The sequence below is a fragment of the Trifolium pratense genome, linkage group LG7 (assembly GCF_020283565.1).
Source record: "Trifolium pratense cultivar HEN17-A07 linkage group LG7, ARS_RC_1.1, whole genome shotgun sequence".
NCBI lineage: Eukaryota > Viridiplantae > Streptophyta > Magnoliopsida > Fabales > Fabaceae > Trifolium > Trifolium pratense.
In genome coordinates, this window is record NC_060065.1 from 6339349 (window position 1) to 6352672 (window position 13324).

General features: G+C 33.6%; 3 protein-coding genes across 3 annotated transcripts; 1 reads left to right on the forward strand and 2 right to left on the reverse strand.

Annotated features, from left to right (window-relative positions):
* Positions 1-458: 458 nt before the first annotated feature.
* Positions 459-4223, forward strand: LOC123895266 (pentatricopeptide repeat-containing protein At4g31850, chloroplastic). Its single transcript, XM_045945522.1, has one exon. The coding sequence runs from the start codon at positions 741-743 to the stop codon at positions 4095-4097; it is 3357 nt and encodes a 1118-aa protein (XP_045801478.1). The 5' UTR covers positions 459-740; the 3' UTR covers positions 4098-4223.
* A 703-nt stretch (positions 4224-4926) lies between these two features.
* Positions 4927-9599, reverse strand: LOC123895268 (probable protein phosphatase 2C 60). Its single transcript, XM_045945523.1, has 11 exons — positions 9396-9599; positions 8884-9015; positions 8569-8632; positions 8221-8329; positions 7528-7681; positions 7179-7304; positions 6749-6872; positions 6315-6391; positions 6082-6134; positions 5686-5740; positions 4927-5311 (listed from the first exon to the last, which is right to left on the reverse strand). Exons 2-11 carry the CDS (start codon positions 8998-9000, stop codon positions 5102-5104), a joined length of 1089 nt encoding a protein of 362 aa, XP_045801479.1. The 5' UTR covers positions 9001-9015; positions 9396-9599; the 3' UTR covers positions 4927-5101.
* A 2214-nt stretch (positions 9600-11813) lies between these two features.
* On the reverse strand, positions 11814-12362 carry LOC123895269 (probable steroid-binding protein 3). The gene has a single exon (XM_045945524.1). The coding sequence runs from the start codon at positions 12248-12250 to the stop codon at positions 11948-11950; it is 303 nt and encodes a 100-aa protein (XP_045801480.1). The 5' UTR covers positions 12251-12362; the 3' UTR covers positions 11814-11947.
* Between the last annotated feature and the right edge of the window lie 962 nt (positions 12363-13324).

A 13324-nucleotide genomic window follows, 5' to 3' on the forward strand; every position in this document is an offset into this window, starting at 1 on the left:
TTTGAATATTTTATTATTAATTTAATAATTTCGAAAGAAAATTCACTTGTAAATAACTATATTTTATCGGTTTCAATAATTTTTAAGATTTTAAATTTATTCTATATTGCTTCATATTTTATAATGGGATTTAAAACTATATATTAATATAAAACTATATATTAATGATTTTGCTAATCAAAATTTTACAAAAAAAATCATGAATTAAAAAAAGAGAAAAATATAGAATTTATAACTATATTAAAATAGATTTCTAATATAAAGATATTGAACTAAGGTGGTTAATGAGTTTCATCTAAGACGAATCGTTCGGAAAAAATCCGATTTCAATTTTTTGATGAAAATAATATTTTGTTAAACTTTAGTTATCCCGTGATTATACTCTGAATTACCGAACCTCCTTCACCGAGAAATCAGTGTTAAAAATAAATTAAAAAAAAAAAAAATAGCCTAAAAGAGTGAAGGAAGAAGTTATTGATAACGTGATGGTGGTGGCACTTCCAGCATTGAGAGCGGCATAAAAAATATCCAAACCCAAAACTTCAAAATCTCTCCGATCCGCTCTACTGTCTGTGACTGCGTCTTCCATTAACTATTAGTACCCCCATCTTTTTCTCAGTTTCACCCTCTTTTTCATACCCCAATTACAGCGACACGGGTTCATTAACCACTTCAAATTTTTGTTCAATGCGGTTATTCTGAATTTCAATCCTATATTATCGTAGAATCTTTGCGCTTCTATGACAGTCTTACTTCTCTGTTCCTCAACAACCACATGCTGTAACGGTATGTCATTTTGTTGTCCTTTGTCTGATACTAATTTCTATGTTTTGAACAATCATGGGTTATTCAGAAGTGGAACAGATTTTGTCAAAATGAAAACTTTTTCAAATGGGTCATTGTTAAATTGGGAGAAACGTGGGAAAAAACATTTGGGTCATCGTGCATTTAGGAGGACTAGATGTAACAATGACAATGATTTGGTTGTGGTAAATGACAAGAAGAGGAAAACTAGTGTGTCTTCTGAAGAAGTTATGTCTGTTTTGAAGTCTATTTCGGATTCAAGTTCTGCTTTTTCATACTTTAAGTTAGTTTCTGAGGTACCGAATTTCGTGCATACCACTGATGCATGTGATTACATGCTTGAGATTTTGAGAGATCAAGGGAGAATTGAGGATATGGTTTTTGTATTTAATTTGATGCAAAAGAAAGTCATTTACAGGAGTTTGAATACATACATGGCTATTTTCAAAGCTCTTTCGATTAAAGGTGGGATTGGAAGAGCGCATTTTGCGCTTCGAAAGATGAGGGAAGCTGGGTTTATCTTGAATGCCTATTCATATAATGGTTTGATTTATTTAATGTTACCTAGTTTTGTTAAAGATGCTTTGAAGGTTTACAAAAGAATGATCTCAGAAGGGATGAAACCTAGCATGAAGACATATTCGGCCCTAATGGTTGCATTAGGGAGGAGAAGGGACACCGGAACCATTATGAATTTGTTGGAAGAAATGAAGAGTATAGGTTTGAGGCCGAATATATACACTTATACAATATGTATTCGGACGCTTGGGAGGGTGGGGAGAACCGATGATGCATGGGAGATTTTTAAGCAAATGGATGACGAAGGATGCGGGCCTGATGTTGTCACTTATACGGTTCTTATTGATGCTCTTTGTGCGGCAGGGAAACTTGACAAGGCCGAGGAATTATATATGAAGATGAGAGCTAGTGATCATAGCCCTGACCTTGTAACATACATTACATTGATGGACAAGTTTGGTAACGTTGGTGACTTGGAAACCGTGAAAAGATTCTGGAATGAGATGGTAGCCGATGGTTATGCTCCTGATGTTGTTACCTACACTATATTTATTGAGGCTTTATGCAAATCCGGGGATGTTGATAGAGCATTTGCTATGTTAGACACAATGACAATGAAAGGAATTTTTCCAAATCTTCACACTTACAACACATTGATCTGTGGCCTTTTGAAGGCAAGAAGATTAGAGGAGGCATTAGAACTTCTTGAAAATATGGAATCTTTGGGTGTTAAACCAACTGCTTTTTCTTATGTTCTTTTCATTGATTATTATGGAAAGTCAGGTGATCCTGGGAAAGCACTTGAAACCTTTGAAAAAATGAAAAAGAGAGGCATTATGCCTAGCATAGCAGCGTGTAATGCTTCTTTATATTCTCTTGCAGAGACGGGTAGTATCAGTGAAGCAGAAGATTTATTCAACGAACTTCACAACTGCGGTCTTTCACCAGATTCAGCAACCTATAATATGATGATGAAGTGCTATAGCAAAGCAGGGAAAACAGACAAAGCCACAAAACTTTTGTCTGAGATGATAAGCAAAGGGTGCGAACCAGATGTAATGATAATCAATTCTTTGATCGACACGCTGTATAAAGCCAGCCGTGTTGATGAGGCGTGGAAGATGTTTGGGAGACTGAAGAATTTGAAGCTAGCTCCTACGGTTGTGACATACAACATTTTACTTACTGGTCTTGGGAAAGAGGGAAAAATAAAAAATGCCCTTGAATTATTCAGGAGTATGACTGAGTCTGGATGCCCTCCAAACACGATAACTTTTAACTCACTCCTTGACTGTCTTTCCAAGAATGATGCAGTTGATTTGGCATTGAAGATGTTTTGTAGAATGACAATGATGAACTGTAGTCCTGATGTTCTAACATACAACATTATCATCTATGGCTTGATAAGAGAAGGAAGAACCCATTATGCATTCTGGTTTTTTCATCAGATGAAGAAATTTCTTTCCCCTGATTATGTAACTTTGTTCACCCTCCTTCCGAGTGTTGTAAGGTATGGAAGGGTTGATGATGCAATCAAGGTTGTAATCGAATTTGTACATCAGAAAGGTTTACAGACAAATTCAAAATTCTGGGGAGAACTAATGGAATGCATTTTAACCGAAGTGGAAATTGAAGAAGCCATTTCATTTGCTGAAATATTGGTATGCAATTCTATTTGCCAAGATGACCATGTAATGTTGCCACTAATTAAAGTCATGTGTAAGCGGAACAAGGCCCTCGATGCTCAAAATGTGTTTGACAAATTCACCAAAAAGCTGGGAATTCACCCAACCCAAGAATCATACAATTGCTTGATGGATGGACTTCTTGGATCTAATTTCACTGAAAAAGCTCTAGAATGTTTTGAGGAGATGAAGAATGCAGGTTGTCACCCGAATAGTTTCACTTACAACTTGTTGCTTGACGCACACGCTAAATCTAAGAGGATCAAGGAACTTTTTGATCTTTACAATGAGATGCGTGGTAGGGGATGCGAGCCTAATGCTATAAGCCATAATATCATCATCTCTGCACTTGTGAAATCTAATAACTTGAATAAGGCTTTGGATTTATATTATGAACTCATGAGTGGCGATTTCTCTCCCACTCCTTGTACGTATGGCCCTCTTATAGATGGTCTTTTAAAGGCTGGAAGATCTGAGCAAGCAATGGATATTTTCAAGGAGATGTTAGATTATCAATGCAAGCCCAACATCGTTATTTACAATATTCTTATGAATGGATTCGGGAAGTCGGGCGAAATCGATATCGCTTGTGACTTGTTCAAAAAGATGATTAAAGAAGGTATAAGGCCAGATTTGAAATCTTACTCCATTCTTGTTGAATGTTTGTGCAATGCTGGTAGAATTGATGAAGCTGTTCAGTACTTTGAGGAACTGAAGTTGACCGGCATTGATCCTGATACAGTTTCGTACAATTTTATAATCAACGGGCTTGGAAAATCGCAGAGATTGGATGAAGCTCTTTCTCTTTTAAGCGAAATGAAGAATGGAGGAATTTCTCCTGATCTTTATACTTACAATGCATTGATTTTATATCTTGGAATTGCTGGAAAGGTAGACCTAGCTGTAAAGATTTACGAGGAACTTCAACTTATGGGTCTAGAACCAAGTGTTTTCACGTATAATGCTCTCATTCGTGGTCATAGTTTGTCGGGAAACAGAGACCAAGCTTTCTCTGTCTTTAAGAAGATGATGGTTGTCGGGTGTAGCCCTAACAGGCAAACATATGCTCAACTGCCTAATAAATGTTGATTTTACTGTTATCTCGTGTAAGTATATGTAACCATTTGTTGTGTAAGTTTCTGATATCTAAAGGGTGACATTAAGGTAATTGTAAATGTTTGATTAGATAATTTATTATATTATTACTTTTGATCATTGTTGTTTGTTCAGGGATACTATGCTTTGTTTGTCTAAACAATTTCAATGACATGTACCTAGCATGTGATTTTGTTCAAATTATGCACTTCAACCGAGAATTCCTTGCTGATAAATGGTGACAATTGTATAATTTTTAAGGACCAACCCTGTCCATAACACTATCACTGACCGAGTATTTCTAAGGACCAACCATATCAAACTAACGATGAAATGTATAAAACATAAGCATGCACTTTTCTGCCAAGATTTGTATAAAAAGAACTTTTACTGTCAAATAGAGGATTTGAAGTTTTGAGCAATGTGAGTAACACTGACAAACTTTTGTAGTTTTTTTTTGGCTTAACTAGAATTTTTATTATTGAGTGACTTTCGTTCACCAATAGTAAGTAGTGTTAGAAAGAGTATAATACGTCATTTAAAAAAAAAAAGAAGATATGTTTGATCAAAGAAGATATGTTTATTAGGTAAAGGGGCTTATATCAATAGTTCATAACTTTTCTTGAGACACTATTTCAATTTATTTGATTCTTCCTCTTCTCACTTTAGTCTTCACTAGCAACTTGATAGGCATAACAGACAATTGTGCAGCTTTATATTTGAAGCCGCGTGGAAGATGCAGAACAGACTTAAAGAGTGAAAAATAGACAAGAAAAATGTGACATTTAATAGTGATCAGAATTGTATATAATGTCAGATGAAATGAGAAGAGAAGGTGGGGGGGTATTCATTTCAGACGCAATATAAGCACAAGTGTACACTAATACTATGCATAAGCTTTTGTGTGTATATTATACATTATATATGTAGAATACATATTTGAAATGTGTGTCAATTAATATACATACATATTTGAACTGTTAATACAGAATACAGTACTAAACTTCACTTTTTTCTAGTTTCAGTTCACCTTGTGCTTCAGCTTCTTCATTTGATGAGGATTGTTCTTCTGCTGGTGCACTGGACTGAGCAGGTTTTTTGAACTGGACCAAGATCATGGTCATGTTATCACATCCTTCACCACCAGCAGTTGATGGTGCCAAACACCGGTCAAGTACTTTTTCGCACACTGTAGAAAGTTTTGTTTCCTGCAACATGATTACACATCAGCTGATTATTAGGATGCATTATCCAGATCTTCCATAAGGTCACTGACCATGCTAATTTTACCAGAAATTCTAGTGCATTAAGTGAAATGCTAGAGGTTGAGTAAAAGACAATGGCTATTAAAGGTTAGTGCATCAACGGAGAACATTGATCCTGCCATGGTAAAGAAACGTGATATGTTACGGAACACTAGCAGAATGATTTATTAATTCTCTCAAACTAAATGAAAGAAAAAATAGCAGAAAGCTTGTCCTTGAAAGTACCAACTACCAAGTATTGCATTCAATATTATCGACTGCATTAAATATCATAGATAAGGAATTCATCTTATTAGGAAAGAAAACTTGGATCTTACCGAACGCAATTGTTCATGAACAAAATCTACCAATTGTTGACTTGACAAACAGTCCCTGAAATAATCAAAGGAAATTAATTATTATTTTAAAGAAAGGCAGTATAATGTATGAAGGGGAATGTGCAACTGAAACTATTTAATAATCAAACAAAGAGTCAACGATATCTTAGCAGATAGCACTCGGATATGCTAGGAATAAAATCAAACATATGGCATTTGTTTAATGAACATTGAGAACATGGCAGTTCTGTGTGAAAATCCTGTTAATGTACGCACAAAATATTGTGTGCCTAGAATGAAAATCCCGTTAAATAATTATATTTTACTCGTGTAAATTATTGATATCTCTCAAATACAAAGAATCAAATGGAGATATGAAAATATAAACAAGAATACCATATGCCATCACAAGCTAGCACCATAAATTCATCTTCATCACAAAGCTCAACCTATAACAATAATATCGAAACAAAAACAATATATCAGTCATATGACAGATGAATAATTAAACATGGCGGTAAGCCATAACCATGCATTTTATTATGGGATCTACCATAAGAAAATGTAAAATGTGGTATAAGTGTGTATCACTGGGGTAGTTAATTGAATTGCTTCAGTGAAAAACTTACAGTGTTTATATCAGGATTGGCAGTTACAACTTGTTTTTCAGCGGGAAGAAATTTATTCTGTTTAAATTCCATGTCACCTGCAGTAAATTGAAATATGTTAAAGAATGGAAATTTTATACCAAATCCCATAAAAAATGTCTCTGAAGAAATTAGAGCTTAAGAAGAACAGACAGATATATGAATTTGAAATCTTTAAACGTGTTTCAAAATCAAACTCCTCATATCTCGTGAAGAACCAAAATACAGCATACAAGATAAAATAAGTAGAAAGCTGTTCATTTATTCATCAAATTTATGGATTATCCTGAGCTAAAGATACAAAGGTCCAGACCAGGTTGCTCACTCAAGTTAAAGTTGGAAAAAGAGGGGGAACAAAAAAGAAAGCTTAAATTAATCTATAAAAAAGTCCACAGTCCCATAAGTTAGTAAGTTACCAATAGCTCTTGCAAGGTTTAAACTGCCATTAATTCGGCCTGCATGAATAAAACCACCAGCTTTTAAGATTCTTTCCTTTTCAATCTCAAGATCAGGTTTGTGGTCTCTAGACAAATTGTACGCCTGTAGAAAAGAGGCAGAGGTAAACCTTGTGTGTAAATATAGCAAGATCTGTAACTTAGAAAAACACTGAGAATATGTAGTTTGCCAGAGAAAGAAACAAACCATATTCAATAACTTGAAAACAAATTCACCAAACCAAATAACCCATCAAATTAAGAGGCACAGATTTTTTTTCCAATGTGCAGTAGTCAGACATATGAAAACCGCATTTTATATTTATCTGTACGAATTTGTGTACCACTGTTTGTATACATCCACGCAAGCAGCAAGCATAACAAAAATTCAAGAATTTCCATTCTAAATTACCTGCCCCTTCCGAGATATTACACAGCGTGAATCACCGGCATTTGCAACAACAAGTTGGTTGTTTCTAATAACTGCAACACAGGCTGTGCTTCCTGAAGTTGGTCCAGCAAAGTCAGAATGGGGTCCCTGATTCGAATAAATAAAATCAAATTAGGGAGATGCAGAGAATTTGTGACATAATAGATTCGCATACAACATGCATGTCAGGAGAAACATAACAAACGCTGTTATCCAAGAACATGGTATTTCATTACTTGTGAAACTATATGCCAGACACCAAATTACCAAGTATATCCAATGAAGCTTGAAACTGTTTAGTATAAAACTATCCTTCAAATATCAGACCTACCTCCTCAAAAGCCCAATCATCAGCTCGGCTAATACCATTGTTGCTACGTGGAGACCAAATCAACCCTTCTATCATCCCACTAAACTTGTTCATCTTATCTCCCAAGATTGATAGCTCCCTCCATCCTCTTTGACCACGCATCATCTCATCCATTCTGCATAGTATTGAAATTTCCAGTTAATAACTATTTTTCTTTTCAGATTTTAGTTTAGAGGGGGAGACAGAGAATTACACACTAGGAACCAGTCGGTCTTTTTCTTCTATATCAATTACAACAGGAGACAGAGGATACAATGTTACACTTCATGTCTAGTCTGTAATGTAAGTTCTGGAACAAAATAATTTAAGAACATGGAATGCCATGATCAGTATCTGACAAGTGAGCTACAACTTGTCACTGAAAAAAAGATACAAATAGTTTCTTCATACTCCCTCAATTAGTCTGTGCATGAAACATACCTAAGTAACATTAAGTGAGACCTTTCTCAACTATGTTTCTTCATATGTTAAGGAAAAATGAGGTACAATAAGAAATACAAAACCAAGATTTTAGCTGAAGATCCAAATGGAATATTTTGAACAGTATAAAAACGCAACTTCTGGCAAGCATGAAACCAATTTATCACTTAGTTGCAGAATACATGCAGAAGAGCTGCCATTTAGCACAGACAGGACCCTATTTTTTAGCCTAACCTTAAAAATGTTTGCTGAAGAGAGGTTCCTATATCTCCAACTGAGTATGCTTCACTTTTGAGCATCTGATGGTGAAGAAACTTAGCACAAAACTTTGCAACCACCTTACCTGAAATATTTGGGAATTAAGTAAGCATAGATAACACGGCTTTGGTTACAAAATATTTCACTAATTAAATCATAAAACTTCAAAGGTACAAGAGCATAAGCATAAATGAACCTAAAAAATCATTATCTTGGGTCCTTAGCATTCATTTTTAGCACAGATGCAGACATTTACAATTTATAACAGTAATAAAAATGACATTCTGCCATCAATTCAATTAGAATAACATCTTCAAATCTTACCTCCATGACCATCGTAAACACCAAAAAATGAAGTAGATCCATCGAGATCCGTATATGCAGCATGCTAACAAGAGAAAAGAAAGTAAAAAATCATCAGCATATTAATGGACTATCCAAGGTTGATCCAACTAAGGCAAAATCAATTGAACGAATCAAAACAAACAAACTTAAAAGCAGAATCAACGGCATTCACATTCATTCGTGAAATCGCAATTCACTCACCGGACTAACCAACTTTTTAAACAATGATTTAAAAAAGGTAATGAATTTATATAAAATTAGCAAAATAGTTAGAATGGTTAATTTAATACTAACAGCATCTTCCATTGATGCACGCCAGCCTTGCATAGATGATAAACCATATCTAAGACTGTCATTTTCCCCATCTTCAGAAAGTTTTTCAGTTTTGGGAGTGCTCAGATATATTCCCATTGCTATTGCTATTATCTGTATTAAATAAAACAGAGTAAGAAGCACTTATATTATGAAGAAACTAATTGTTTTCAGTATAAACTAAAATAGTATCAAAATTGTTAAGTATAATGAATTCAACTATAGTAATTTCAAATTTAGTGTAATTAGATTTATACTATTATTATGCATGAAATCAAGATTTCAGTTATTAATATATTATGCATAGGGATGAATTTATGAAGAAATCAAGGAGTTAAGAAATCTATGATTAGAATGATATTGATAAAGATATAGCAGTAAAGTTAAGATTAAACATGAATGAAATGCAAGTAACGATGGTTGAAAATGAATAATTAACGAAAAGAGGTGAAATAAATTAGGAAAAAAGAAACAAGAGTAATAAGCATGCGTACCTGATTGTGTTGATCGTAAAGATCAGAGAGAGAGAGAGAGAGAGAGAGAGAAGAAGAAGAAGAAGAAGATATTTGTTGTTACGAAATTGATCTAAGAAGGAAATGAATGAAGTAACTTAGGCAGAAGAGGCAGGGTAACGACTGTTGAGAGACTGTAAACAACACAACATATTGTCATTCTCTCTCTCTCTCTCTCTCTCTTCCATTTTGTTCTTATCTCCTTAATTATTTATTTATTTATTTATGATTATATTCATTTTTTATTCTCATTCGATTGTAAAAAACTAAAATATACTAGATAATAAAATAAATTTTTTGTAGTTCTTGTGAGATTAGCTCAGATGGTATGAATATCACACAATATTTATAGGAGTTGGTATTCGATGTTCATATCCAGACACTTCGCTTATTCACTCTTAAGGTGAATTTTCTAATCATCAAGCTATTTAAAAAAAAAAAAAAACTTTGACAAAAGCAGATCTTTTGCTTATCTTTTTCTCTTACTTGCCTTGCCCTTGCCCTTGCCCCTGCCCCGAAGCCCATCGTGGGGACAACTCTAGGTCTAGGAGATTGGATACGATACGATCTCATGATATTCGCTCCTTTTTATATGTTTAATGTGCTGTGTATGTATGTTGATAAAATAAACTTCATATAAAATTAGAAGTAGTATATGATGTCAAGTCACTCCCTCTGCAAGAATAAATAACTACTATAACTATTTTACTCTAAAAGGAAATATACCGATTAAACCAGGTGCTACTTCTTTTGACTAAAAAACCAGGTCTGCTTTGGTGTGTTGTTTTTTTAGATGGTGTGTGTTTTTGTTATTGTTGAAAATGGTAAAAAAAGTCTTTTTTTTTTGGGTCTGTGGAGGTTTTATGGAAGTTTTCTTGTGACAGATAAAGACAAACTCAGTTTACTTCTCAACAAATTCTTTTCCAGAGTTATGACCCAAAACGATTTGGGATTCTCTCTGTTTATCATTCAGTTCATTTCCTCCATTTCAATCATGATTAGCATCCTATACTCTTTAAGCAATAAGTTATAACCATCATGCTCAATGGAAATTGGCCTTAACATAATAAGCAACCTACTGAATCATCATTAGTCTATTAAGTAAAATACAAAATTAATCAATTCAACTAATGAATTATTGCTTGTATTGATAATTATGTACTAGTATTTCAAATTATAAATAATTTTTGGATGTGAGATCTAATCATATACTATTTGACTTGTATTTTAGATAATATTTTGTTAAAAATAATTGAAATAGAGCAGAGATTTTCTGCCAAAAAAATAATTCCCCTTGCATCATGCATCAAAGTTTGATCATTAAAGTTTTATTCTCTGTCACTCTTAGCTGGAAGCTGATTATTCTCCTTTTCATTAGTTGAAACGAGTTTGATGCAAAATATTGACTTGCAGATATCAAATATGAAACCTAACAAAAGAAAGGAAAATAACAGTGCCCGGGGCAGGGCACTGGTTAAGGATGCAAAAATAGTAATTTGACATTGAAGTTTGTGCAGTCAACTCCTCGAAAGTTTAAAAAGTGTTCTTTTCTTTTCAAAACTTTCTGTTTTTAGTTTCCTTAACCAGTGCCCCGGGGGCACCAGTTAGCATGACCCCATAAGAAAATAAGGATGCAAAAACGCATAGTTCATCAAAGTCATTCAGAGCTTTCCTCAATTTCACATCCCTGCACAATTCAATTACTACAACAAAGAAATAATCCAGTATATTTGAATCCCCTTAAACAACTGCAGTACCTTTAGATCTACAAACATGAGATCTATTGAGAGCTAGAGTGACCAACAGAAATTATTACTGTCTTTGGTTCCGCGTTGATCCACCACATAGCCGCGCATCCAACATGCTTTGCTTTCTACCGTGGAAACCAAGAAGCTACACAGTGTAGCCTCGATGAAACGCACATCTGGCTAATATTCACCGTGGAAACAAACATGTCATATGTTCGTTATTACTATAATACATACATACATACATCCTCCCTCCAATCTCAATTATCTCATATATATAAGGAAAGATTTTTTGTTCAGATTCATTAAATAACTGATGTATCTAAGTTCTAAGTGCATCATATAAACAAGATACATCGGTTATTCAATGAACCTGACAAATGAATCTTTGATTTCATAGAGAGTCCATACATAGATAAACTAAATGGTTCAATCAGGTGATTAATGAACTTCAATTAAAACCAAATCCATCAACGATACCAATTTCAAACTAACACGAACAATAATTGACCAGACTTTATTTATATCTCGACCAAACTCCAAATTATAAGGAGATAACCTAATTAAACCCTAATCAATCACACCAATGCTTATTTATTGATTGGTGAGATTGGCAAGATGCAATAAATTAAATTAAATTAACACAAACCCCTTTCTAGAAATTAAAAGTTGTATTTATTCATCAACAACAGATTCATAGTTTCATACAACAATTAATTAGAAACACACAGAATATGATGATTGATTGATTGATTCATGATGAAAGTAACAAGAGAGTTGAATTAATTAACTAACAATTGTTCCAACAACAGGATACTTAGCGACGAACTTAGTTTCCCAATCATTGAGAACACCGATCTCTTTCTCAGTGAGTCCATCAAGCGATGAAGTGATATCTTGTTCGTTCTTGCTCATCTTCGCAAGTGCTCTGCTCGCGTCTTTACCGGCGAACATGGCGTAAGCTCCACCGGGACCGTAGAACGATTTACCGGTGGTGACATCGAACACGCGACCTTTCACCGCCACGTATATCGGTTTGGATGGATCTGTGCCGTTGTATTGGCTGAGTTGCTGTGCTGTTATCTCCATTTCTTCTTGATCTAATGATTCTCACACCACACAAAGTTACGCTGTTGAAAGTTTTTTCAACCGCTTTTATATCCTTTTATTAACTTTCGTTTCTTCTTTACTACTTTCACATCACCTAACTAACTAATTATGTGAAAGTGATTCTTATCTATTTGGATAATTAAAATAAAAATTGTTTTTGGATGTTCAATTACAAACTGGATTTTAAGTCGACTTAAAAATGTATGCACATACTTTTTTTAGAAAAAAAAATCAAATAATTAACTTAAAGTTAAAGTACTACATGAATTTAACGGATTTGGATTATCTTCAATTTTTATAAAGTATTTATTATTTATTATTTTTTTTAATTTAAGGATTGATTTTCTTTCCTTTTTATTCTTTATAATTTATCAACTCTTAGATTAAGAAAAATGAGAGAAAACATAAAGAAATAATTTATCAACTCATAGTAAACACATACAAAATTGCAATTTTTTCTCTCTTGTAAAACTGCAGTTTAGTCCCCCATTTCTAATTGCACAAAATAATTTTACATTAACATCTACCATAAACTTCCGTAATAATCATTGGAGTTATAGTTGGTAATAAACTGAGTCAACTCGATCAAAGTTCGAAATTCAATACAACATTTGATTCATTAAACATGATTCATGAACCAAATGAGACGAACTTTAGTTGAAACTTAAGTTTGTTAATTAAATAAGTTAAATTTGAATTATATATAGCTCGACTCGTTTGATTCATGAACTAACTCGATTATATATACAACGCTTCAAAAATATTTTCAAATTTATATATTTGATTTTATAACACTTCAATAAAAATTGGTATAAATTCCAATTTATTTATGGATCTAAAATTTATTTATGTTTTATTTTCGGGTCATGTGGTTTGAGCTAACGAGCCGAACCGAGTGTTTGTGAATTTAAATGGAGTCGAGTTTGAGCTAAAAACAAAATGAATCTAACGAGTTAAACATAACTGTTCATGAATTTAAAGGAGCCAAACTCGAACTGAAATAAGAGTTTGTATCAAATTCAAACCAAGTTTCGAGCTGAACCATTTCTTATC